At 48.3% G+C, this 22775-nt stretch overlaps 1 protein-coding gene and 1 long non-coding RNA gene across 6 annotated transcripts in view; one reads left to right on the top strand and one right to left on the bottom strand.

Annotated features, from left to right (window-relative positions):
• The window catches only part of DPY19L3 (dpy-19 like C-mannosyltransferase 3), a 131297-nt gene that overhangs the window by 70306 nt on the left and 38216 nt on the right, over positions 1-22775 (bottom strand). For all 5 annotated transcript variants that reach the window (XR_013221696.1, XM_077288740.1, XM_077288742.1 and 2 more), the window contains one exon: positions 499-623. Coding sequence is in view for 4 of the 5 variants with exons in the window: in XM_077288740.1 (XP_077144855.1) it covers positions 499-623 (125 nt within the window). In the remaining variant the exon portion in view is untranslated. The remainder of the gene's footprint in view (positions 1-498; positions 624-22775) is intronic.
• The window catches only part of LOC143807324 (uncharacterized), a 96088-nt gene that overhangs the window by 40771 nt on the left and 32542 nt on the right, over positions 1-22775 (top strand). The window lies entirely within an intron of this gene.

The following is a 22775-nucleotide window of genomic DNA, read 5'->3' as shown; positions in this document are numbered from 1 at the left end:
GTTTTTCTGGTATCATGTAAAAAACTTTTTAGAGGGTACCTTTTGATACTAAACTTTATCCCTATCCCTGGAGGGCCCCTATAGGGATGTATTTTTATTTCATTTTGTATAAAAAAAATTTGGTATCTTACGTAATTATTAATAAAGATTGATGTTTTTAGGGGTAGGTTTTGGTCTCTTTTTGGTTTGTTTAGTCATATACTCCCCTGTAAATATTGACTGGCTGGTTGTACTGTTGTCCTGTGTCCCCCAATGAAGCGATAAAGAAATGAAGTCGGGAGCAAAACCTAAGGGAAAGACGCTGCGGCAGATTTTGATCCAGAGAGTTTTATAATTGTCCCAGTTATCGGAAATATCCCAAATCAAAGGAACGGAACCGGTATCCACTCACAGAAAACTCTGCAAGAAAAGCTGCAGCACAAGATCACATTCTGCAGGAGCAGCGCTCACAACACCGCATCAGGGTAATGAGACGGAGGATACAATGGCGCCTGGTACCTTAATGCTGGAGAACCACAAGTCGTTCTCATGGAGGGTAGCGACATAACACGAGGCGGCCAGACCGAGGCACACGGCGAACGTCACCCCGAAAAAGTAACACAGCGAGCTCCACACCGAGCGGCCTGAGGAGTCGAAAGAGAATCATTAGTATACACAGCAAAGGACACCGTATAAATAACACCCTGCCGAGAGTGCAGCTCTGGGGTATAATACAGGATCAGCAATGTAATGTATGTACACAGTGACTGCACCAGCAGAATAGTGAGTGCAGCTCTAGGGTATAATACAGGATGTAACTAAGGATCAGTAATGTAATGCATGTACACAGTGACTGTACCAGCAGAATAGTGAGTGCAGCTCTGGGGTATAATACAGGAAGTAACTCAGGATCAGTAATGTAATGTATGTACACAGTTACTGCACCAGCAGAATAGTGAGTGCAGCTCTGGGGATAATACAGGATGTAACTCAGGATCAGTAATGTAATGTATGTACACAGTGACTGCACCAGCAGAATAGTGAGCACAGCTCTGGAGTATAATACAGGATGTAACTCAGGATCAGTAATGTAATGTATGCACACAGTGACTGCACCAGCAGAATAGTGAGTGCAGCTCTGGAGTATAATACATTACTGATCCTGAGTTACATCCTGCATTATACTCCAGAGCTGCACTCACTATTCTGCTGGTGCAGTCACTGTGTACATACATTACTGATCCTGAGTTACATCCTGTATGTACACAGTGACTGCACCAGCAGAATAGTGAGTGCAGCTCTGGAGTATAATATAGGATGTAACCCAGGATCAGTAATGTAATGTATGTACACAGTGACTGCACCAGCAGAATAGTGAGTGCAGCTCAGCTGCTACTCATTGTGCTAATTGTGGGTGTGGTCGCCACTGAACCTGCTGTGTGCTCCTGAGCTCCTGAGCACCACCACCTCTCCACCCAGGGACCTGCTCTCTCTCTTACCCAGGGAGAGAGTGGGTTTCCTGGGATGAGAGAAGAAGCCAAGTCCCAGGCTTCTGCTTCCCGAACCAGGCTGGCGGGGGGCAGAAGGAACCAGCAACCAGCCTGCACATCAGAGGATTCGGGGGTAAGACGCTCCATCAGGAGTCGCAGCAATGTGGCTCCTACTCCCCCCCGGTCTGCAGAGACCCAGAGAAACCGCAAGGCTTCCATGGAGGAGAAGCCTGCTAGTGTGCAAGATGGCGGTCCTTCCGGAGGAAAGCTGAGTGCTCACGGAGGTGAGGCCTACCTCACTGAGGAGGGTTGGGCGCTGCAGAGACCCCGGGAGTCTGTGTCCACCTATGCCTCCCGGGTCATGAGCCACCTCCGTGAGTATCAAGAGGCTAGTAAGACCCTGAGGAGGCTTCGGGAGGATCTGCGCTGCACAAGCAACAAAGCTGCAGGTTCCTCCAAACCGAGGAAGAATCAGCTCCAGGCGGAGGTAAGGAGATTGAAAGTTGAGATCAATGAGCTTGAAGTCAGAAAAGCTTACATCAGAGAAAAAAGTGGACCATTTAAAGAAAAGCTTATAAATGAAGACCGATTCAGAGAAATGGCTGATAACAGAGAGCAAAGGCAGATGGGGCTGCAGCCTAAGAGCCAGGTGGATGATGATGATGAGGATGACCAGCAGAAAGCCTCACCTGGCAGCCTGCTTAGTCACTCACAGGCCACGTGCAGCGAGGTCCCAGCAGGACAGGCGACAATGACATCTCGTCGCAGTTCTGCTGGCTCTGGGGAGGACAGTGACAACATCGGCCAGGGAGGGACGCTAATGGCAGAGATCAAGCTCCTGGAGTCCCCAGTGTGCCTTCAGAACTTCCATCTTGGTGATGATTTACCAGAAGAGGCACCTGGGGGCCAGAAGAAAAAGGCAAAAACCACCAAGCCAAAGCTGCAGGAAGCGGTAAGCTATGTATATGCCCCCCTCCCTGTACCCCCTGAGTCGGCTGCAGGGTCAGCTCGCTGTATAAGCCCCGTTGCCCAGCCCAGCCCGGGTTCTGCTGTGGATCCGGTGCAAAGGCATGGGGAGATTACAAAGCAACGCAATGAGGCGCAGAGCTCCGTCTCTGCTTGTAGTAGCAGGGACGTAGCAGCAGGTGCATCAGCCGAGAGGCTGGACAGTGAGGGCGGCCCGGTGGCAGGCGAACGGTCAGGCCATGATACTTTGGTCCGCTCCTCAGTGGGAAGGGGGAGCAGCCCGGTGTCAGGGGCAGCTTCGGTAGCCTCGGTGCCCCTGAATACTGTTGCCGCTGATCACTTAGGTGAGGAGCGGCGGCAGCGTGAGGGGGTTACCGGGGCTGGGAGTTCTGGTCCTCCCAAAGTCCTATTTTGTGTTGGTGCCGCTGGTCAACAGGATCCTGATGCTAAGGATCAGCGGTGCCTCACAGCATCTAAAGATCAACGGCGCCTTGTAGCAACCATGAAGCAGCAGAAAGTATCAACTGATGATGCGGAGGGCACACATAAAACCAGGGGTGAGGTCACCTCCAGTTCTGTGGAGGAGACTCAGCCCCTTGTGCCTGATGATGTGGAGGCCAAAGTGTCACCCCCTGTTGTCACTGGTCCAGCAGGAGTGAATGTGGTGGGTATGGATGCAGAAAACTCTGTCTAGTGGTGTGGTTGCTGGTTTGGTAGAGGGTGAGGGGGTTATGGAGGTGGGTAATGGTGATGCTGTTGGTGTGGATGTGGTCACTGGTCCGGTTGCCCCCCCGGTGGTGGCAGCACCTGTCAGGAGCTTTGCCGCTGTCACCTCCGGGGGAAATAGGGCGTCCTCCTCGTCTCTGGGGATGGCATGTTGCAACGGTGTCTCCTGGAGGCTCTAAAGAAGGGGGAGAGATCACTAATGGTAGAGGGTCGAGAGGTTGATCTATCCTTCTGGATAGAGAGGCATGGCCTCGGGGCCTTCCGAGAGCAAAGAGTGGGGGATACAGTGTGGTCTCTCCCAACAGCCGGGCCGGGTAGTGTGCGTAGGAATGTGGTCCGTCTTTGGTGGAGGGGCAGTGATGCATATCCTCCAAGGTCCAAGGTTGTGGAGCTCCTGCTGAGGATGGGCTTCAAGGCGATTGACATCTATGCCTTGATACATCTCTATTCCACAACTGAGTTTGATGTCAGCTTTGTTCGGCCGGAGGGGCTTGAACTCTTCTGGTCGAACTATGAGTTGGCAAAAAATGAGCCCGGCTGGCGAGACTTTGCCGTTCAGGCGGTGTCTCGCCAAAATCAAGTCAAGAAAGTGACCGTGATGACATGTAACGAGTCGCTTTCTTGTTAGGACATCATGAAGTGGCTTGGCCGGTATGGAGAGGTAGTGGAGATGTCAAAGAAAAACCGTGATGAGTTTGGTATCTGGTCAGGGGCCTGGACGTTTATGGTAAAACTTAAGCATTCAGGTGGTACGGTTGCCCACATACCATCATCTGCCTTCCTAGGTAGGGATCGTATCCTGGTCTTCTACCAGGGGCAACTGAAGATCTGTCACAAGTGCGGCGACCCCACACACTTCAGCGCAAACTGCACTGTGCAGAAATGTGCATTGTGTGAGGATATCGGCCATCTTGCTGCATCTTGTGTGGAGATTAGGTGCCACCTGTGTGGCGAATTAGGTCACCCATTCAGCCGTTGTCCTCGCTCCTTCGCTAATGCTGTCGTGACCCCGGTGGGAGAAAGCCGCAAGGCTGATTCTGCTGGGGAAGGGACTAGCAGGGGTGAGGGAGCTGAGGGGCCAAGGAGGAAAAGCAATAAAAAGACGCCTGCCCAGCTGAGGCATCTAGACAGGCGCAGACAGGATAGGGAGCTGGGCGAGCCTTGGGCTCCTGCAGCCTCTGTCCTGGACGCCAGTCTTGCTGCTGAGGTCCCGAGGGATGATGAGTTGGATGAGGAGGTCAGGAGGATCCACAGGGAGGAAACCGCCACTGCCTCCGAATCCTCAAATTATGAAAGTATGGATGAGGATAATAGGCAGTGGCTACAGGAAAAGCGTAAGCTTGGCACCAAAAAGAAAAGAAGAGAGATAAAACATTTTCTCCCGCTCTGACCAAGGTACCTAAGGAAGGAAAAACTGACTCCCCTCTGGTTGGTCTTTCTAACCGGTTCCAAGCCCTTGAGAACATCTTTTCATCTGAGGAGGAAGCTGAGGGTGAGGTTCCGGCTTCGGCGGGGCTTACAGGGGGCGCCGAGTCTCCTTCTCCTGGGAATGTAAGGTCCTTGGAGGGAGGGACTGGCCCAGAGTCTGGAGACGAGGATGATAAAAAGAAAAAACATGAGAAAATGGACACCTCTATGTCATTAAAGAGGGGGAATGATTCCTCATCTGAGGCAGAGGATAAGGGGAGTGGGAAGAAGAAAGCCAATGATGGCGGTACCCACTCCGTTGACGCTGGTGTCCATTAATGTCGCCAGCATAAAGTCAAATACAGCTAGATTTGCGGCCTTTGATTTTCTCAGCCGGGTTGAAGCTGACATTTTCTTTTTGCAAGAGACCAGGCTGCCAAACATGGCAGATGTGTTTAAAGCTAAAAGGGAGTGGAGACTCGGGCCCTCCTATTGGTCTCTTGCGGCCGAGCCGTATAGCGGAGTGGTGGTCCTTTTTAACGCACCGGTGGAATGCCGACGGGTTATGGAGTGAAAAATGGGGAGGTGCCTGATCTTAGATGTCCTCATGAAGGGACAAGAGCTCCGGCTCATTAACATCTATGGTCCCCAAACTAAGTGGGACCGGAAGTGTCTCTTTATGAGGATCAAGCCCTACCTTTTTATAAGTCGGCAGGTTGTCTTTGGAGGGGACTTCAATGCTGTCACGAGGCCCCGAGATAGAGGAGGTTCCAGAGACAAGTTGACTTATGATAGCGTCGCCCTTAATAGTATAGCTAGTGAGGCTCGCCTGGTGGATGTCCACATTCGGCACACCCCAGGCCACGAGAGGTTCACCTATCATAGAGGTAACTGTAGGTCCAGAATAGATAGGTTTTATTTAAAGGAGGAAGCTGTCTCTTCAGCAGTGTCTGTTGTTGAGGTGGAGTTCTCCGACCACTGTTTAATTTTGTTTTCTCTGAATGTTACAGAGACCCTCCGGATGGGAAGAGGCTTTTGGAGGCTCAATTCGTCTCTCTTGGAAGAAGCGGAGATAAGACAGTCCTTTGAGGATTTTCTTCAGAGCCAGGTACCCTAACTGGATCTTTGTAGTAGTAAGTCAGAGTGGTGGGAGATGTTCAAGGAAAGGGTGGCGAGATTCTCCTGCCAGCTCTCAATCCTCAGGAGTCTGAGCAGGTACCGCCTGTATCAGGGTCTGAGGAGGAAGCTCGAGCATTTTGTCTCAACTGGAGGTAGCCGCGAGGAGATCTCCAGAGTGAAATCTTTGCTTATGAGGTGTCAGTACGATAAGACACGCATCTTTGGTTTTTGAGAGGGATTATGGGAAGTACCGCTCGCCCGACCCTTACAGAAACTGCAAGATGTCAGTGAATAGTAGTTGCAGGACTGGTGGACACTACGGGGTCCATGAGACGATCCAGATCAGGGATCCTGGAGGTTGTCAGATCCTTCTACTCGCACCTCTTGGGGAAGAGGGATCTTGATTGGGATGAGATGTCGGCTTTCCTGGCTAAAGCCGTCCCCGAACCAGGGGTAGACCCCTCTCTTGACGTATTGACAGAAATTATCAGGGAAGAGGAAGTTCAGTTGGCGATTGAAGGGCTTGCCCAAAAAAAAAAATCGCCTGGTCCAGATGGCTTAACATCTGAATTCTATAAGACCTTTAAGGACGTTTTGGTTCCCCTCTTGACTGAGGTATTCAATGAGTGTCTTTCCTTGGGTACTCTGCCTAAGTCAATGAGGAGGTCTGCTCTGATCAGCTTGTCAAAGGGTAAGGACCCATCTTGCATTGAGAATTGGCGTCCCATAGCGCTTCTCAATGCAGACAGGAAGGTTCTGGCAAAGGTGCTGTTTAATCGGCTGGTGAAATTTGCACCCCGACTCCTTTCGGAGGCCCAGCACTCCTCTGTTCCAGGCCGCAGCACATTTAGTGCTGTGCTCTGTGTCCGAGAGGCAGTGGAGCAGGGTAGGGCTGGTCACTGGAAGGGGTACATGCTGTCACTGGACCAGGCAAAAGTGTTTGATCGGGTTAATCAAGAGTACCTCTGGTCCGTCCTTCTGAGATATGGCCTGCCGGGGGGGTTTGTTGATTGGCTTAAGACCTAGGAAAGTGGGGCAGAGAGTTTCCCGCTTGTGAATGGTTGGATTGGCAGCTCTTTTGAGGTTGGGTCCGGTGTTCGCCAGGGTTGTCCCTTGAGCCCGCTGCTGTACGTGTTTGCGATTGACGCTCTTCTTAGGAGGGTGGAGCGTGGACCGTTGGCCGGGATGGACCAGGCAGCACCGGAAGCCACTCTGAGGGTGGTGGCGTATGCCGATGATGTCACTGTGTTTGTTTCCTCTCACGAGAAGGCAGGGTGGCTGATGTCAGAGGTAGATCGCTACTCGGAGGCATCCGGGTCCAAGATCAACCGGGATAAGTGTGAGAGTCTCTGGCTGGGAGGAGGAGATCCTGGTTTTGATCTCCCGGACACCCTTCCAGGACCCAAAGTCTCTGCAAATGTCCTTGGCATCAACTTTGGCCAGGGGGAGTACCCCAAACAAAATTGGGACAGCAGGCTAGAGATCGCCACTCAGAAGGTGAACCAATGGAAGGGTTGGTCTTTGACCCTAAGGGAAAGGGTAAACCTAATCAAAACTTACCTGCTCCCTTTACTGATTTATCTGGGCAGTGTGTGCATCTTGCCGGAATCTCTCTGGACTCGGGTCTACAGTTTGTTCCCCCAACTGTTATGGGGGAATAGACTAAACCTAGTCAAGAGGGAGGTTACTTACCGTACGAGGAGACTAGGAGGGTTGGGTATGGTCAACCCTGTGGTATTCCTTGTGGATACCTTCATTAAGATCAATATTGCAAACCTCTGGAAAGAGAGGGCTCCTCCGTGGGTATTCTCATGTAGGGGATGGTTTCAGCCTTTCTTCCAGGAATGGGAGACAGGAGGGCAAATGAAGGATCTTCGCACACCGCATGGACATCTTCCGGCTTACGCTACCTTGGTTCTGAAGGTAATTCGTCGGTGGGGTCTGGGAATGTGGGAGATCAGGACTCTGCCAAAGAAACTCCTTGACAATAGGGTTCTGTTGACCCATTTCCAGAGGCCTCTGGCGCTCAGGGACTGCCCAAGTCGGGATCTTGGGGTGGGTTTGCATCTTTTGAATTCTATCAGGATCCCCTCAAAGTTTTGGGACTTGGCTTGGCGCTGCTTCCATGGGAAACTGTGTGTGAGGGACAATCTGAAGTGTAGGAGCTCTGAGGACAGGAATTGTCCTCGGGAGCATTGTGGTACCTTGCTGGAAAGCATGGAGCACTTCTTGCTTCATTGTCCCTTCAACACAGAGGTGTACAACAGGGTGGGCGCCTTCATTGGCTGGTCTCGGCTAGTTGTTAGGTTGGGTGGTAGGAAAAGGGGGGAGGTGGGTTTATCTTGTGGGACTATGGGACACTGGGTTGTTTGGGGGAAAAACTGGCACTGCCTGATCTGGCCTATGGACGTTGGACATGAACCGAGGCATGAGACGCAGGACCAGCTCTCAGGTCAGTGCGGAGGTTGGGAATGGTGCGCTTGAGTGTGGGGTAGTGGTTAGCTTAGTATTGTATATATTTGCATAGTTTGTGGTTATTTTATTTATAAAAAATAACAAAAAAAAAAAAAAATAAACAATTAAAAAAAAAGAAGTAATAATGATAAAAAAAATATGTATGTGTTTATAGTCTTTGCCATTGTTTATTTGTTTTTGTGTGCTATTGTTTATATTGTTTGCTATTATTTAGTTTGGTGACCGAACCAGAAGGTGTAAGTACTTAATGTTAGTTACTATTAGTTATTATTCTGTATATATTGTGAAGGAACAAATTATGAAAGGTTCTCCATTTTGTGCTAGATTCTCCATTTTGTGTTTTTGACTCCATTTTCTTGTTGCTTAAAGATAAATTCTGTTATTTAATTAGGTAAAAGGTTACAGCTGCCATGAAGTAACTTTATCTTTTTGTTCACAAGCCTGGAATGCAACTAGGCTATGTTTCATAATTGGTATAAAGACCTTGAGTCTTCTGTCTCGAGCCAGATAAGAGATTCGGGGGTGTATCACTATACAAGACTGAGGCATCTGTTAGAAAAACACATACTGTGCCAAAAAGACATGACCATATCTGTAGTTTCCATTTTTCCTGTATCCTCATGGGTTAAGTTTTTCCTGCATTCTTATAGGTTAAGAACTGTGAGCGTGTTCTTATGCTGATTGGTTGAAGTATAATTTCTGTGACAATGAAAACTGATATACAAAATAAACGGGGGCCAGAGATCAGCTCGATCCCCCATACAGAGACACACGTCTCCGTCTGGTCATTTTCAGTTGCCGGCAACACCTTATATATTAATTTGGAAATCACTGGGTTAACCGTGAAGGATCAATTTAAATCCTCCCTCAACAGTTGGCGCTTAACGTGGGGGTCCAAGCAGGAACGCCTCTGCCGCCCGGAGGACAACAAGACAAAGGACCCTCGGACCGGACACAGGCACTGGAAAATTGGGACTGATCATCCCCCACAACAACCACGGTAAGTTGGCAGTTATACTGTCCACACTGACCGTTTGGTGTGGTTTTTCTGTGTTTGTTGCTGCAAAGAGGATCTGAGGTTTGTCCCCGGAGTGGGATGATTCTTGGGTGGAATCATATAGAGGTGTAGTTCCGTTGGAAGCCCAGTGCTCGAACCGTACCTCATAAGGGATGGACACCCCGGATTAACCAGTGATGTAATTCTCTTTATAGTCAAAATATCCTGAATTCCTGATCACTGTTAGAATCAGGCGCGGTGAGGTGATCGAAGATTGGGTAGGATGCGTAACTCAGGAATCATATATATGTGTATGTCCAGGGGCGTCCGGAGGGGTTAAGTCTGAGACGCCCTCCTCCTTTCACTGAGTACCGCGATTTGTGCGGTGAGGTGATCGAAGATGGGTAGGATGCATAACTCAGGAATATATTGATTTAAATATTTCCAGGGGTGTCCGGAGGGTTAAGTCTAAGACGCCCTCCTCCTTTCACTGAGTACCGCGATTTTGGGTTGTCCCAGCGGGGGACAGGTAAAAACCCCAGTGGAATAGACTATAAACGGCCGCTCTGGTAACTATACACGACTAAGTAGGGGTATTTCGCTTTAAAGTAGAATCAGTCCGTGGAAGAAGAAGACTTTGAATTGTGTGATAAAAATTAGATATTGTTAACCCAAAGAAGGGAAAAGAAATCTGTCAGGAATGCAGGGAAAATATTCTCAATCTGGTATGTGAATTGTGCGATGAAGATTTTGTAGAAATTAATTAAGTCTAAGAACTACTGTATTTCGTTTGTGTTTGTCTTTGAAATATCCGATGGGAGGGGTCGCGTAGCTGCGTTATTGCTTGTCTCTTTTCTCTGTGTAGAGGAATGCTGTGATCTCTCTTGTCTCTGTGTCCTTGGAATGGAGAGAGCACATACTGTAACGGTGTTCTCTGTATTTTCTCTGGTAGATCTGTGTCTTGTTTAAAGCGACAACATTGTTTTTAAGTATAAAGAAATATTATAATCTGGAATTTGAAAGTGAAATCTAGTGTCTAGTTTTAGAAGGAAATTTGTAAGTGATTGGTAAAAGCAAGTTGAGTGGTTGATATATAGCAAATTGAGGATCAACAGAGAAAATGAATTCTGATTGTTTTTTTGCTACGTTGAAAAATGAAAGCTGTCTACTCCTATGATAAAGTCTGGATGTTTTGTGGTGCAGGAAGGTATTGAGAAAGCGTTTGAGAATAATGTGTCAGAAAGACAAACAATTAAAAATGATGATCTGGAACAGGGGGTCTCCCTGCTTGATGATAAGGTCCCTCCCCAGCCCCATGTCAATTCTCAGATCAAGAGCTTGTTTTAATTAGAGTAGATGACAGACCCAATAAATATACTCTTATAAAACCTAACCCTGTGGGACCTTTCCCTGAAGTTACTGCTCAGTTCGTAATCTCTCCCTCATGTCCGGTAAATTTACTGGGGGCAGATTTATTATCACAGTTCCGCTCCAGAATACAATTCCAAGATGATGGTCAGATGGTCCTTACGTTATATAACCCCTCTGCAGATGAATATAATGAGATCTGTATCCTACATGCCCTTCCCACAGTTATGATGGTCCTGATAGACCCAGATTCTCCCCCAATAATGCCTGTAGAACCAGTAAAAGTGTTTCTCAAACCTGGTGCCCCTTTTTCTAAAGTCCATCAATACCCTTTGAAACATGATCAGGAGCAGTGCCTCAAGGGGCAAATACAAATGTTATTCGATAATGGTGCCCTGGTACCCTGTGTTTCCCCATGTAACACGCCCTTGTTTCCCGTTAAGAAAAAGACCCCACCCGGCCAACCCCCTGTGTACCGGCTGGTACAAGATCTACAGGCATTTAATGCAGTTACTGTTCCAGAAACTCCGGTGGTGCCTAAGCCACATACTCTTTTGTCCCAGATATCTCAGGATGCTGCTTGGTTCATAGTTATCGATCTTGCCAATGTCTTCTTCAGCATTCCATTACACCCAGATTGCCAGTTCTGTTTGCATTCATTTATCAGGGATGACAATTGACGTGGACAGTTATGCCAAAGGGGGGCCAGTCATAGCCCAAGAGTGTCAGGCCTACCTTGCCACTTATGGCCCCTTGCAACCAGGAGAGGCTATGGCCACCCCACACGATGTATACAGTATCCTTAACCAAGTATAATCTAGCCACATGTCCATGACCAGACAGCTGCGACTTCGGTGTGCTATTCTCATGCCTACAAAGTGTGACTTTGAAAAGGTGCACTGTCCTAAACCCCGCTACTCTTCTCCTAGTTCCTATGGATCCAAAGGGGGGAGGAGTAGGTGACATGAAAAAGGACACTCTTTTTCTTTCTAAAATGGATCCAGAGGAACAAGATTAGGTTTCCAAACCATATGATTGTCTAGAATTGATGTCTCAGGAAACGGCTGGTCTCTAGTGTGCCCATTCTAATGCTGATTTTGAGCTTTTTGTAGATGGATCCTGTCACCAAGATGACCAAGGACGCTACTGTACCAGATATGCTGTGGTCTCAGAACATGAGGTAATCAAGGCAGAGTCAATGCCAGCTCATATGTCTGCACAAGAAGCAGAGCGTGCAAACTAGCAGAAGGTAAGACTGTAAATATCTACACTGATTCCAGGTATGCTTTTGGCATTGCACACGATTGTGGGCCTATCTGGAGAGCCAGGGCCTTCCTGACAGCAAATGGCCACCCCATTAAACATGCTGAGGCAGTCCAGCAACTTATGAATGCACTACAGCTTCCCACCCAAGCAGGCATCATAAAGGTAAAGGCACATACCAAAGGCACTGATGGACGGACAAAAGGGTAACGCACTGGCAGACCAGGCTGCCAAGAAAGCAGCAAGCACTCCTGTGGCCTCTCAAGTACATCACCTAGACACCCCACCATCTCCATTTGTGTTGAAAGACATCTTAGCCCGGTTACAAGAACAGGCAAGTAAGGAGGAGAAAAATAGGTGGCAAAAGATAGGGGCTTGCTCTGATACCGTCACTGGACTATGGGGGAGGGGTGAAAAGGTCTGCCTACCACAGGTACTGTACCCAATGATGGCACAGGTTCTGCACGGGAATGTGCACCACTCGAAGACGGCCATGTGTGACACCCTACAGAGACAATGGATTGCCCCCGGGGTTTTCCACCTGCGCAGAAAGGCAGGTACAGAGCTGCATGATATGTGTCACACATAATCAGAGTAGGACAGTGAAAACTCCATCCAAACACACTCCCCGGCCACTTTACCCATTCCAGAGACTGCAGATTGATTATATTCAGTTACCCAGGGTAGGGACGTATGAGTATGTGTTGGTCTGCATTGATTTATTTTCAGGTTGGCCAGAAGCCTACCCAGTTGCCAAAGCTACGGCTAAGACACCGGCGAAGAAACTGATGGCTGAGATCATATGCAGGTATGGAGTTCCTGAAGTCATTGAAAGCGATCAGGGTTCCCATTTTACTGGAGAGATCATGTCAGAGGTAATGGCAGCACTGGGGGTAAGTCAAGCATTGCATACTCCATCCGCAGAGTAGTGGAAGAGTGGAGAGACTAAATGGAATTTTTAAGCTTAAAATCCAGAAGGCAATGACAGAGACTGGTAAACCACGGACAGAATGCCTTCCTCTAGCTTTGTTTCCAGTAAGATATACCCCAAACAGGAAGACAGGACTGTCACCGTATAAGATTCTGTTTGGCAGGAGCCCCAATCTTGAATGTTTCTTTCCACAACAGTTGCAGCTCAAGTACCAGGACTTGACTAGCTATGTGCAGGCCTTACATGGACACCTTGCCAAAGTGCATTTAACCGTTTTCAGTTCTTTTCCAGACCCAGACAAGGTTCCTGGACACCATCCCTTTGTGCCAGGAGACCTGGTGTATGTGAAAAAGTTTGTGCGCAGAGATTGTCTCCAGCCGAGATTTGAAGGACCCCACACGGTGATCCTGGTCACCCCCACTGCAGTAAAATTTGAAGGAAAGAGCACCTGGATCCACGCCTCACACTGTAAAAGAGACCGAACCAGTGTTTAGTCACAGTAGTGACTGAAGGGAAATGTTGCTGTTGTTTTTGATCCTGGAACTGAGGGCTATCCTCGCCCCTACCTCTTTGGTCCCTATTGTAAAAATAAGAATTCTGGTCCCACTATTCTCTGGGTAAACCTGACAGCCCCGGCAAATATCTGGCGATTTGATTTTTGTGATGTAGTCAAGTGCCCCGAGACTGAACGGATAGTAGAGGGGACCATCCAGTTTTATATGTGTGTTACCAGAAATTACAACAATAACCGTTATTATTGGTCAGATGCTGCCTGGAATACGGGAGATGATTGGGGATATAAATCTAGTGAAGCCATGTTCCCAAGGATGGGACGGGTAGCAGTCTTTGTGAGAGAATGCATCTAACAGCCCTTCTGCAACCACTTAGGGGCTGTAAATGGGGTAAAAGTTGTCACCCCCTCCTCCTAAATCTCGAAAGCCCCCAATCTGCTGACCTGCAGACATTTGTACTGGGAAGGCATTATAATTATGTATTTAGTAGTGGATACCATGGGAATTTAGGCCCAGGTGAGCGTTTGCAAAATGTAGTCAATGAAGTGATCCCCATTCCAGGTCTCAGTTGGCAAGAGGTTTTCTCCATAGAAACACAAACAGCCCCAAGGAAAAATCTATGGTTAGAATGGGTGAGATACAATGTAAGAGTCCAGAATGTCTCTGTAGGATGTATTGCTTGTGCTGCTGCGAATACACACCTATACACACATGCATTGCTTTTTCCTGATGACAACACCACCGCCTGTGTCATGAACTTGTTGAAAGGTTTGAAGTCCACTGATTGCCCAGATTATGTCCCACTAATTTATGAGGAACCTAAACTAAAGGTCCCAGGAGAAGTAACCGTATTAGCTGACAATTACACCTGCTATAATTCCCACGACACCACAGGTACACTAGTAGGGATCTTCGAGACAGGTTTCTACAAAGGGAGCAGTTCTCTAGATACTGATTTGCTAACCAAACATACAGAATATATGTACGACATTTATTGGTTATGTGGAGATGGTAAGCTCCGTCCCAGGTTGCCTAATGCCTGGATAGGCCAATGCACCCTTGTTAAACTAGTTATGCAATTCAAGATTTTATTTTTGGGATCCAAAGATACCTGATGAACTTACCAGAAAGAGGAGAAGTTTTGATCAGCTCCACATGAGTTATGAAGAAGATCCACTAGTATATATTGATGCCATTGGAGTGCCAAGGGGGGTGCCTGACCAGTTTAAAGCCCAGAACCAGATTTATGCCGGCATTGCTTCTATAATCCCACAGGTGCAGATTAATAAAAATGTTGAATGGATCAAATATATATATTACAGTGAACAAAGATTTGTCAATTATAGCTGTGATGCCTTCCAGGGTATAGTTGAGGATTTGGGCCCTAACACTTGTATGACCCGTGCTGCAACCCGACCTAAGAGAATTACACTGAATCCTGTCCAGACAAGATCACATGCAGTGACATAATCTGACACAGGATTGTGGTTGGTGGATACTGGAGACATTAACTTTTGGGAGTAGGCTGACAGTAATCCTTTTGGGAAGGAGCTGTAGACCAGCATGTCATGTCGCCCCCACCACCAGAGAACCAACCACATCAGGTAGGGTAAGACAGATACAGGAGTATTATCCCTGGAGGCCCTCTGACTAGCTATGCAAAAACAATTGGCTGACCCTGAGAACCAACCTTTCTCATTTTACAAACAAATAATGACAATATGATAGATGTATAAGTACACCTGGGCAGGCCTAGGTAGTTAGTGAAAGCAATCTCGACTGGCACCTTCCTCAATCAAGAAGTAGACCCACCAGAGTACGATGGTACTGATCCAGGGGAGATCCCTAAGTATGTCCCCCTCAAGAGAGTAGACAGAACCCCCCATTCTCAGATGATGCTAAGAGATTTAGTTTAGGGACAGTGGGAGAACTCCATGTGAGGTTAGTGAAGGGTTCAGCTGCCTGGAGGCCTCTCGCTAGGGGAGAGTTTCTGAGGTGTCTGGATGAAGAAATCCACCTCCCCTTTTCCCATCACATGGACAGTCTCGAAGGATCTTTCTTTAAGGGAAAAAAAAACTTAGTGTTTAGGGGGATTGTCAAGGTGAAAATATATTTTCTTATATACTTTTTGTACTGCTATATCTTAGACTGTGAAATAATAAGATTTTTCCCTCGCTTGTAGATATTAATGAAACTGTATTTAAAATGGCTGGTAACATGGTTCCAGTCATGTGAAGACCAGTATCCCTCGAGCTTAGAGCTCGGGATAGTTTTTCTGATGCTGGACAATAATTAACAAAATTTATCTAGGGGGGAATGTGAAGGAACAAATTATGAAAGGTTCTCCATTTTGTGCTAGATTCTCCATTTTGTGTTTTTGACTCCATTTTCTTGTTGCTTAAAGATAAATTCTGTTATTTAATTAGGTAAAAGGTTACAGCTGCCATGAAGTAACTTTATCTTTTTGTTCACAAGCCTGGAATGCAACTAGGCTATGTTTCATAATTGGTATAAAGACCTTGAGTCTTCTGTCTCGAGCCAGATAAGAGATTCGGGGGTGTATCACTATACAAGACTGAGGCATCTGTTAGAAAAACACATACTGTGCCAAAAAGACATGACCATATCTGTAGTTTCCATTTTTCCTGTATCCTCATGGGTTGTTTTTCCTGCATTCTTATAGGTTAAGAACTGTGAGCGTGTTCTTATGCTGATTGGTTGAAGTATAATTTCTGTGACAATGAAAACTGATATACAAAATAAACGGGGGCCAGAGATCAGCTCGATCCCCCATACAGAGACACACGTCTCCGTCTGGTCATTTTCAGTTGCCGGCAACACCTTATATATTAATTTGGAAATCACTGGGTTAACCGTGAAGGATCAATTTAAATCCTCCCTCAACAATATAATATGTGTGAGAGGAGAGGATGAGCGGCTGGACCAGTGTTCATTATACTGATTATTTTCTGGCTGATATTTCTGTTTTGTTTCTGTTATTATTATTGTTATGTTTTTCATTTTTATAATAAAAGATCTACAGGATGTAACTCAGGATCAGTAATGTAATGTATGTACACAGTGACTGCACCAGCAGAATAGTGAGTGCAGCTCTGGGATATAATACAGCAGTGTTCCCCAAGTCCGGTCCTCAAGAGCCACCAACAGGTCATGTTTTCAGTATTTCCTTAGTATTGCACCGGTGATAATTGCATCACCTGCACAGGCAAGAATTCCATCACCTGTACAATACTAAGGAAATACTGAAAACATGACATGTTGGTGGCTCGTGAGAACCGGACTTGGGGAACACTAACACAGGATCAGCAATGTAATGTATGTACACAGCGAATAGTGAGTGCAGCCCTGGAATATAATACAGGCTGTGACTCAGGATCAGTAATGTATGTACACAGTGACTGCACCAGCAGAATAGTGAGTGCAGCTCTGGGGTATAATACAGGATGTAACTCAGGATCAGTAATGTAATGTTTGTACACAGTGACTGCACCAGCAGAATAGTGAGTGCAGCTCTGGAGTATAATACAGGATGTAACTCAGGATCAGTAATGTAATGTATGTACACAGTGACTGCACCAGCAGAATAGTGAGCGCAGCTCTGGGGTATAATTCAGGATGGAACTCAGGATCAGTAATGTAATGTATGTACACAGTGACTGCACCAGCAGAATAGTGAGTGCAGCTCTGGAGTATAATACAGGATGTAATTCAGGATCAGTAATGTATGTACACAGTGACTGCACCAGCAGAATATTGAGTGCAGCTCTGGGATATAATACAGGATGTAACTCAGGATCAGTAATGTATGAACACAGTGACTGCACCAGCAGAATAGTGAGTGCAGCTATGGGGTATAATACAGGATGTAACTCAGGATCAGTAATGTAATGTTTGTACACAGTGACTGCACCAGCAGAATAGTGAGTGCAGCTCTGGAGTATAATACAGGATGTAACTCAGGATCAGTAATGTAATGTATGTACACAGTGACTGCACCAGCAGAAAAGCGAGTGCAGGTCTGGGGTATAATACAGGAAGTAACTCAGGATCCGTAATGTAATATATGTACACAGTGACTGCACCAGCAGAATAGTGAGTGCAGCTCTGGGTATAATACAGGATGTAACTCAGGATAAGTAATGTAATGTATGTACACAGTGACTGACCAGCAGAATAGTGAGTGCAGCTCTGGGGTATAATAATACAGGATGCAACCCAGGATCAGTAATGTAATGAATGTACACAGTGACTGCACCAGCAGAATAGTGAGTGCAGCTCTGGAGTATAATTCAGGATGTAACTCAGGATCAGTAATGTAATGTTTGTACACAGTGACTGCACCAGCAGAATAGTGAGCACAGCTCTGGGGTATAATTCAGGATGGAACTCAGGATCAGTAATGTAATGTATGTACACAGTGACTGCACCAGCAGAATAGTGAGTGCAGCTCTGGGATATAATACAGGATGTAACTCAGGATCAGTAATGTATGAACACAGTGACTGCACCAGCAGAATAGTGAGTGCAGCTCTGGGGTATAATACAGGATGTAACTCAGGATCAGTAATGTAATGTATGTACACAGTGACTGCACCAGCAGAATAGTGAGTGCAGCTCTGGGGTATAATATAGGATGTAACCCAGGATCAGTAATGTAATGAAAGAACACAGTGACAGCACCAGCAGAATAGTGAGTGCAGCTCTGGAGTATAATACAGGACGTAACCCAGGATCAGTAATGTAATGAATGTACACAGTGACAGCACCAGCAGAACAGTGAGTGCAGCTCTGGGGTATAATACAGGATTTAACTCAGGATCAGTAATGTATGTACACAGTGACTGCACCAGCAGAATAGTGAGTGCAGCTCTGGGATATAATACAGGACGTAACTCAGGATCAGTAATGTATGTACACAGTGACTGCACCAGCAGAATAGTGAGTGCAGCTCTGGGGTATAATACAGGATGTAACTCAGGATCAGTAATATAATGTATGTATACAGTGACTGCACTAGCAGAATAGTGAGTGTAGCTCTGGGGTATAATACAGGATGTAACCCAGGATCAGTAATGTAATGAATGTACACAGTGACTGCACCAGCAGAATAGTGAGTGTAGCTCTGGAGTATAATACAAGATGTAACTCAGGATCAGTAATGTAATGTATGTACACAGTGACTGCACCAGCAGGATAGTGGGTGCAGCTCTGCTCAGCTGCTGCTCATTGTGTGTGCCGTCGCTGCTGAACCTGCTGTGTGCTCCTGGGAACCACCACCTCTCCACCCGGGGACCTGCTCTCTCTCTTACCCAGGGAGGGAGTGGGTTTCCTGGGATGAATGAGGAGGCCAAGTCCCAGGTTTCTGCTTCCCGGACCAGGCTGGCCGTGGGCAGAAGGAACCAGCAACCAGCCTGCACATCAGAGGATTCGGGGGTGAGACGCTCCACCAGGAGTCGCAGCAATGTGGCTCCTACTCCCCCCAGGTCTGCAGAGACCCAGAGAAGCCGCAAGGCTTCTAACATGGAGAAGCCTGCTTGCGTGAAGGAAGGCGGCCCTTCCGGAGGAAAGCTTTGTGCTCACGGAGGTGAGGCCGACCTCACTGAGGAGGGTTGGGCGCTGCAGAGACCCCGGGAGTCTGTGTCCACCTATGCCTCCCGGGTCATGAGCCACCTCCGTGAGGATGAAGAGGCGAGAAAGACACCGAGAAGGCTCCGGGAGGAGCTGCGCTGCACAAGCGCAAAAGCTGCAGGCGCCTCCAGACCCAGGAAGACGCAATTCCAGGCGGAGGTAAAGAGGCTGCAGCTTGAAATTAATGACCTGGAGGTAAGAAAAGCGATTATTCAAGAAAAAAGTGGACCATTGAAAGAAAAATTGCAAAATGAAGACCGATTCAGAGAAATGGCTGATAACAGAGAGCAAAGGCAGATAGGGCTGCAGCCTGGGAGCCAGGTGGATGATGATGAGGATGACCAGCAGAAAACCCCACCTGGCAGCCTGCTTTGTCACTCACAGGCCACGTGCAGCGAGCTCCCTGCTGGACAGGTGACAATGACATCTCATCGCAGTTCTGCTGGCTCTGGGGAGGACAGTGACATCGGCCAGGGAGGGGCGCTAATGGCAGAGATCAAGCTCCTGGAGTCCCCAGTGTGCCTTCAGAACTTCCATCTTGGTGATGATTTGCCAGAGGAGGCACCTGGGGGCCAAAAGAAAAAGGTAAAGAAGATCAAACCTAAGCTGCAGGAAGCGGTAAGCTATGTGTATGCCCCCCTCCCTGTACCCCCTGAGTCGGCTGCAGGGTCAGCTCGCTGTATAAGCCCCATTGCCCAGCCCAGCCCGGATTTTGCTGTGGATCCGGTGCAAAGGCACGGGGAGATTACAAAGCACGGTAGTGAGGCACAGAGCTCCGTCTCTGCTTGTAGTAGCGGGGAAGTAGCAGCAGGTGCATCAGCCGAGAGGCTGGACAGTGAGGGCGGCCCGGCGGCGGGCGAAAAGTCAGGCCACGATACTGTGGTGCGCTCCCCAGTGGGAGGGGGGAGCAGCCCGGTGTCAGGGGCAGCTCCGGTAGCCTCGGTGCCCTTGAATGCTGTTGCCGCTGATCACTTAGTTGAGAAGCGGCGGCAGTGTGAGGGGGTTACCGGGGCTGGGCGTTCCGGTCCTCCCACCAAAGTCCTGTTCTGTGTTGGCGCCACTGGTCAACAAGATGCTGATATAAAGGATCAGCGGCGCCCCACAGCGGCGAAAGATCAGCGGCGCCTGGTATCAGCAGTAAAGCAGCGGAAAATATCATCTGATGATGCGGAGGGCACACGTAAGACCAGGGGTGAGGTCGCCTCCAGTTCTGTGGAGGAGACTCAGCCCCTTGTGCCTGATGATGCGGGGGTCAAAATGTCACCCCCTGTTGTCACTGGTCCAGCAGGAGTGAAAGTGGTGGTGGGTATGGATGAGGAAAACTCTTTGTCTAGTGGTGTGGTTGCTGGTTTGGTAGAGGATGAGGGGGATATGGAGGTGGGTAATAGTGATACTGATACTGTTGGTATGGATGTAGTCACTGGTCTGGTTGCCCCCCCCCCCCCCCCGGTGGTGGCAGCACCTGTCAGGAGTTTTGCCGCTGTCACCTCCGGGGGAAATTGGGCATCCTCCTTGTCTCTGGGGATGGCATGTTACCACGGCGTCTCCTGGAGGCTCTAAAGAAGGGAGAGAGATCACTAATGGTAGAGGGTCAAGAGGTTGATCTATCCTTCTGGATAGAGAGGCATGGCCTCGGGGCCTTCCGAGAGCAAGGAGAGGGGGACACAGTGTGGTCCCTCCCAACAGCTGGGCCGGGTAGTGTGCGTAGGAATGTGGTCCGTCTTCAGGGGAGGGGCAGTGATGCGTGTCCTCCAAGGTCTAAAGTTGTGGAGCTCCTGCTGAAGATGGGCTTCAAGGCGATTGACATCTATGCCTTGATACATCCCTATTCCACACCTGAGTTTGATGTCAGCTTTGTTCGGCCGGAGGGGCTTGAGCTCTTCTGGTCGAACTATGAGTTGGCAAAAAATGAGCCTGGCTGGCGAGACTTTGCCGTTCAGGTGGTGTCTCGCCAAAACCAAGTCAAGAAAGTGACCGTGATGACTTGTAACGAGTTGCTTTCTTGTTATGACATCATGACGTGGCTTGGCCGGTATGGAGAGGTGATAGAAATGCCAAAGAAAAACCGTGACGAGTTTGGTATCTGGTCAGGGGCCTGGACGTTTATGGTAAAACTTAAGCGTTCAGGTGGTACGGTTGCCCACATACCATCATCTGCCTTCCTGGGTAGGGATCGTATCCTGGTCTTCTACCAGGGGCAACCGAAGCTCTTTGTCACAGGTGCGGCGACCCCACACACTTCAGCGCAAACTGCACTGTGCAGAAGCGTGCATTGTGTGGGGATATCGGCCATCTTGCTGCATCTTGTGTGGAGATTAGGTGCCACCTGTGTGGTGAGTTAGGTCACCCATTCAGTCATTGTCCTCGCTCCTTCGCTAACGCAGTTGTGACCCCGGTGGGAGAAAGCCGTGAGGCGGATTCTGCTGGGGGAGGGACTAGCAGGGGTGAGGGAGCTGAGGGGCCAAGAAAAGCAATAAAAAGACGCCTGCCCAGCTGAGGCGTCTAGATAAGCGCAGACAGGATAGGGAGCTGGGCGAGCCTCAGGCTACTGGGCCGGCCCCTGTTCAGGACGCCAGTCTTACTGCTGAGGCCCCGAGGGATGATGAGTTGGATGAGGAGGTCAGGAGGATCCACAGGGAGGAAAGGGCCACTGCCTCAGAGTCCTTCCATTATGAAAGTATGGATGAGGATAATAGGCAGTGGCTAGAGGACAAGCGTTAGCTTGGCACCAAAAAGAAGAGAAAGAAGGGACATAAAAAATCTTCTCCTGCTCTGACCAAGGTACCTAAGGAAGGAAAAACTGACTCCCCTCTGGTTGGTCTTTCTAACCAGTTCCAAGCCCTTGAAAACATCTCTTCCTCTGAGGAGGAAGCTGAGGTTGAGGTTCTGGCTTCGGCGGGGCTCACAGGGGACGCCAAGTCTCCTTCTTCTGGGATTGTAAGATCCTTGGAGGGAGGGACTGGCCCAGAGTCCGGAGACAAGGACGAAAAAAATAAAAAACACGTGGGAATGGATACCTCATTGTCATTAAAGAGGGGGAAGGATTCCTCCTCTGAGGCAGAGGATAAGGGGAGTGGGAAAAAGAAAGCCATCTAACTCAATCACCAATGATGGCGGAACCCACTTCGTTGACGCTGGCGTCCATTAATGTCGCCAGCATAAAGTCAAATACAGCTAGATTTGCGGCCTTTGATTTTCTCAGCCGGGTTGAAGCTGACATTTTCTTTTTGCAAGAGACCAGGCTGCCAAACATGGCAGATGTGTTTAAAGCTATAAGGGAGTGGAGACTCGGGCCCTCCTATTGGTCTCTTGCGGCCGAGCCGTATAGCGGAGTGGTGGTCCTTTTTAACGCACCGGTGGAATGCCGACGGGTTATGGAGTTAAAAATGGGGAGGTGCCTGATCTTAGATGTCCTCATGAAGGGACAAGAGCTCCGGCTCATTAACATCTATGGTCCCCAATCTAAGTGGGACTGGAAGTGTCTCTTTATGAGGATCAAGCCCTACCTTTTTACAAGTCGGCAGGTTGTCTTTGGAGGGGACTTCAATGCTGTCACGAGGCCCCGAGATAGAGGAGGTTCCAGAGACAAGCTGACTTATGATAGCGTCGTCCTTAATAGTATAGCTAGTGAGGCTCGCCTGGTGGATGTCCACATTCAGCACACCCCAGGCCACGAGAGGTTCACCTATCATAGAGGTAACTGTAGGTCCAGAATAGATAGGTTTTATTTAAAGGAGGAAGCTGTCTCTTCAGCAGTGTCTGTTGTTGAGGTGGAGTTCTCCAACCAGTTTAATTTTGTTTTCTCTGAATGTTACAGAGACCCTCCGGGTGGAAAGAGGCTTTTGGAGGCTCAATTCGACTCTCTTGGAAGAAGCGGAGATAAGACAGTCCTT

Source organism: Ranitomeya variabilis, chromosome 2 (assembly GCF_051348905.1).
Source record: "Ranitomeya variabilis isolate aRanVar5 chromosome 2, aRanVar5.hap1, whole genome shotgun sequence".
In the NCBI taxonomy this organism is placed as follows: Eukaryota; Metazoa; Chordata; class Amphibia; order Anura; family Dendrobatidae; genus Ranitomeya; species Ranitomeya variabilis.
This window is presented reverse-complemented; position numbering and strand designations above follow the sequence as displayed.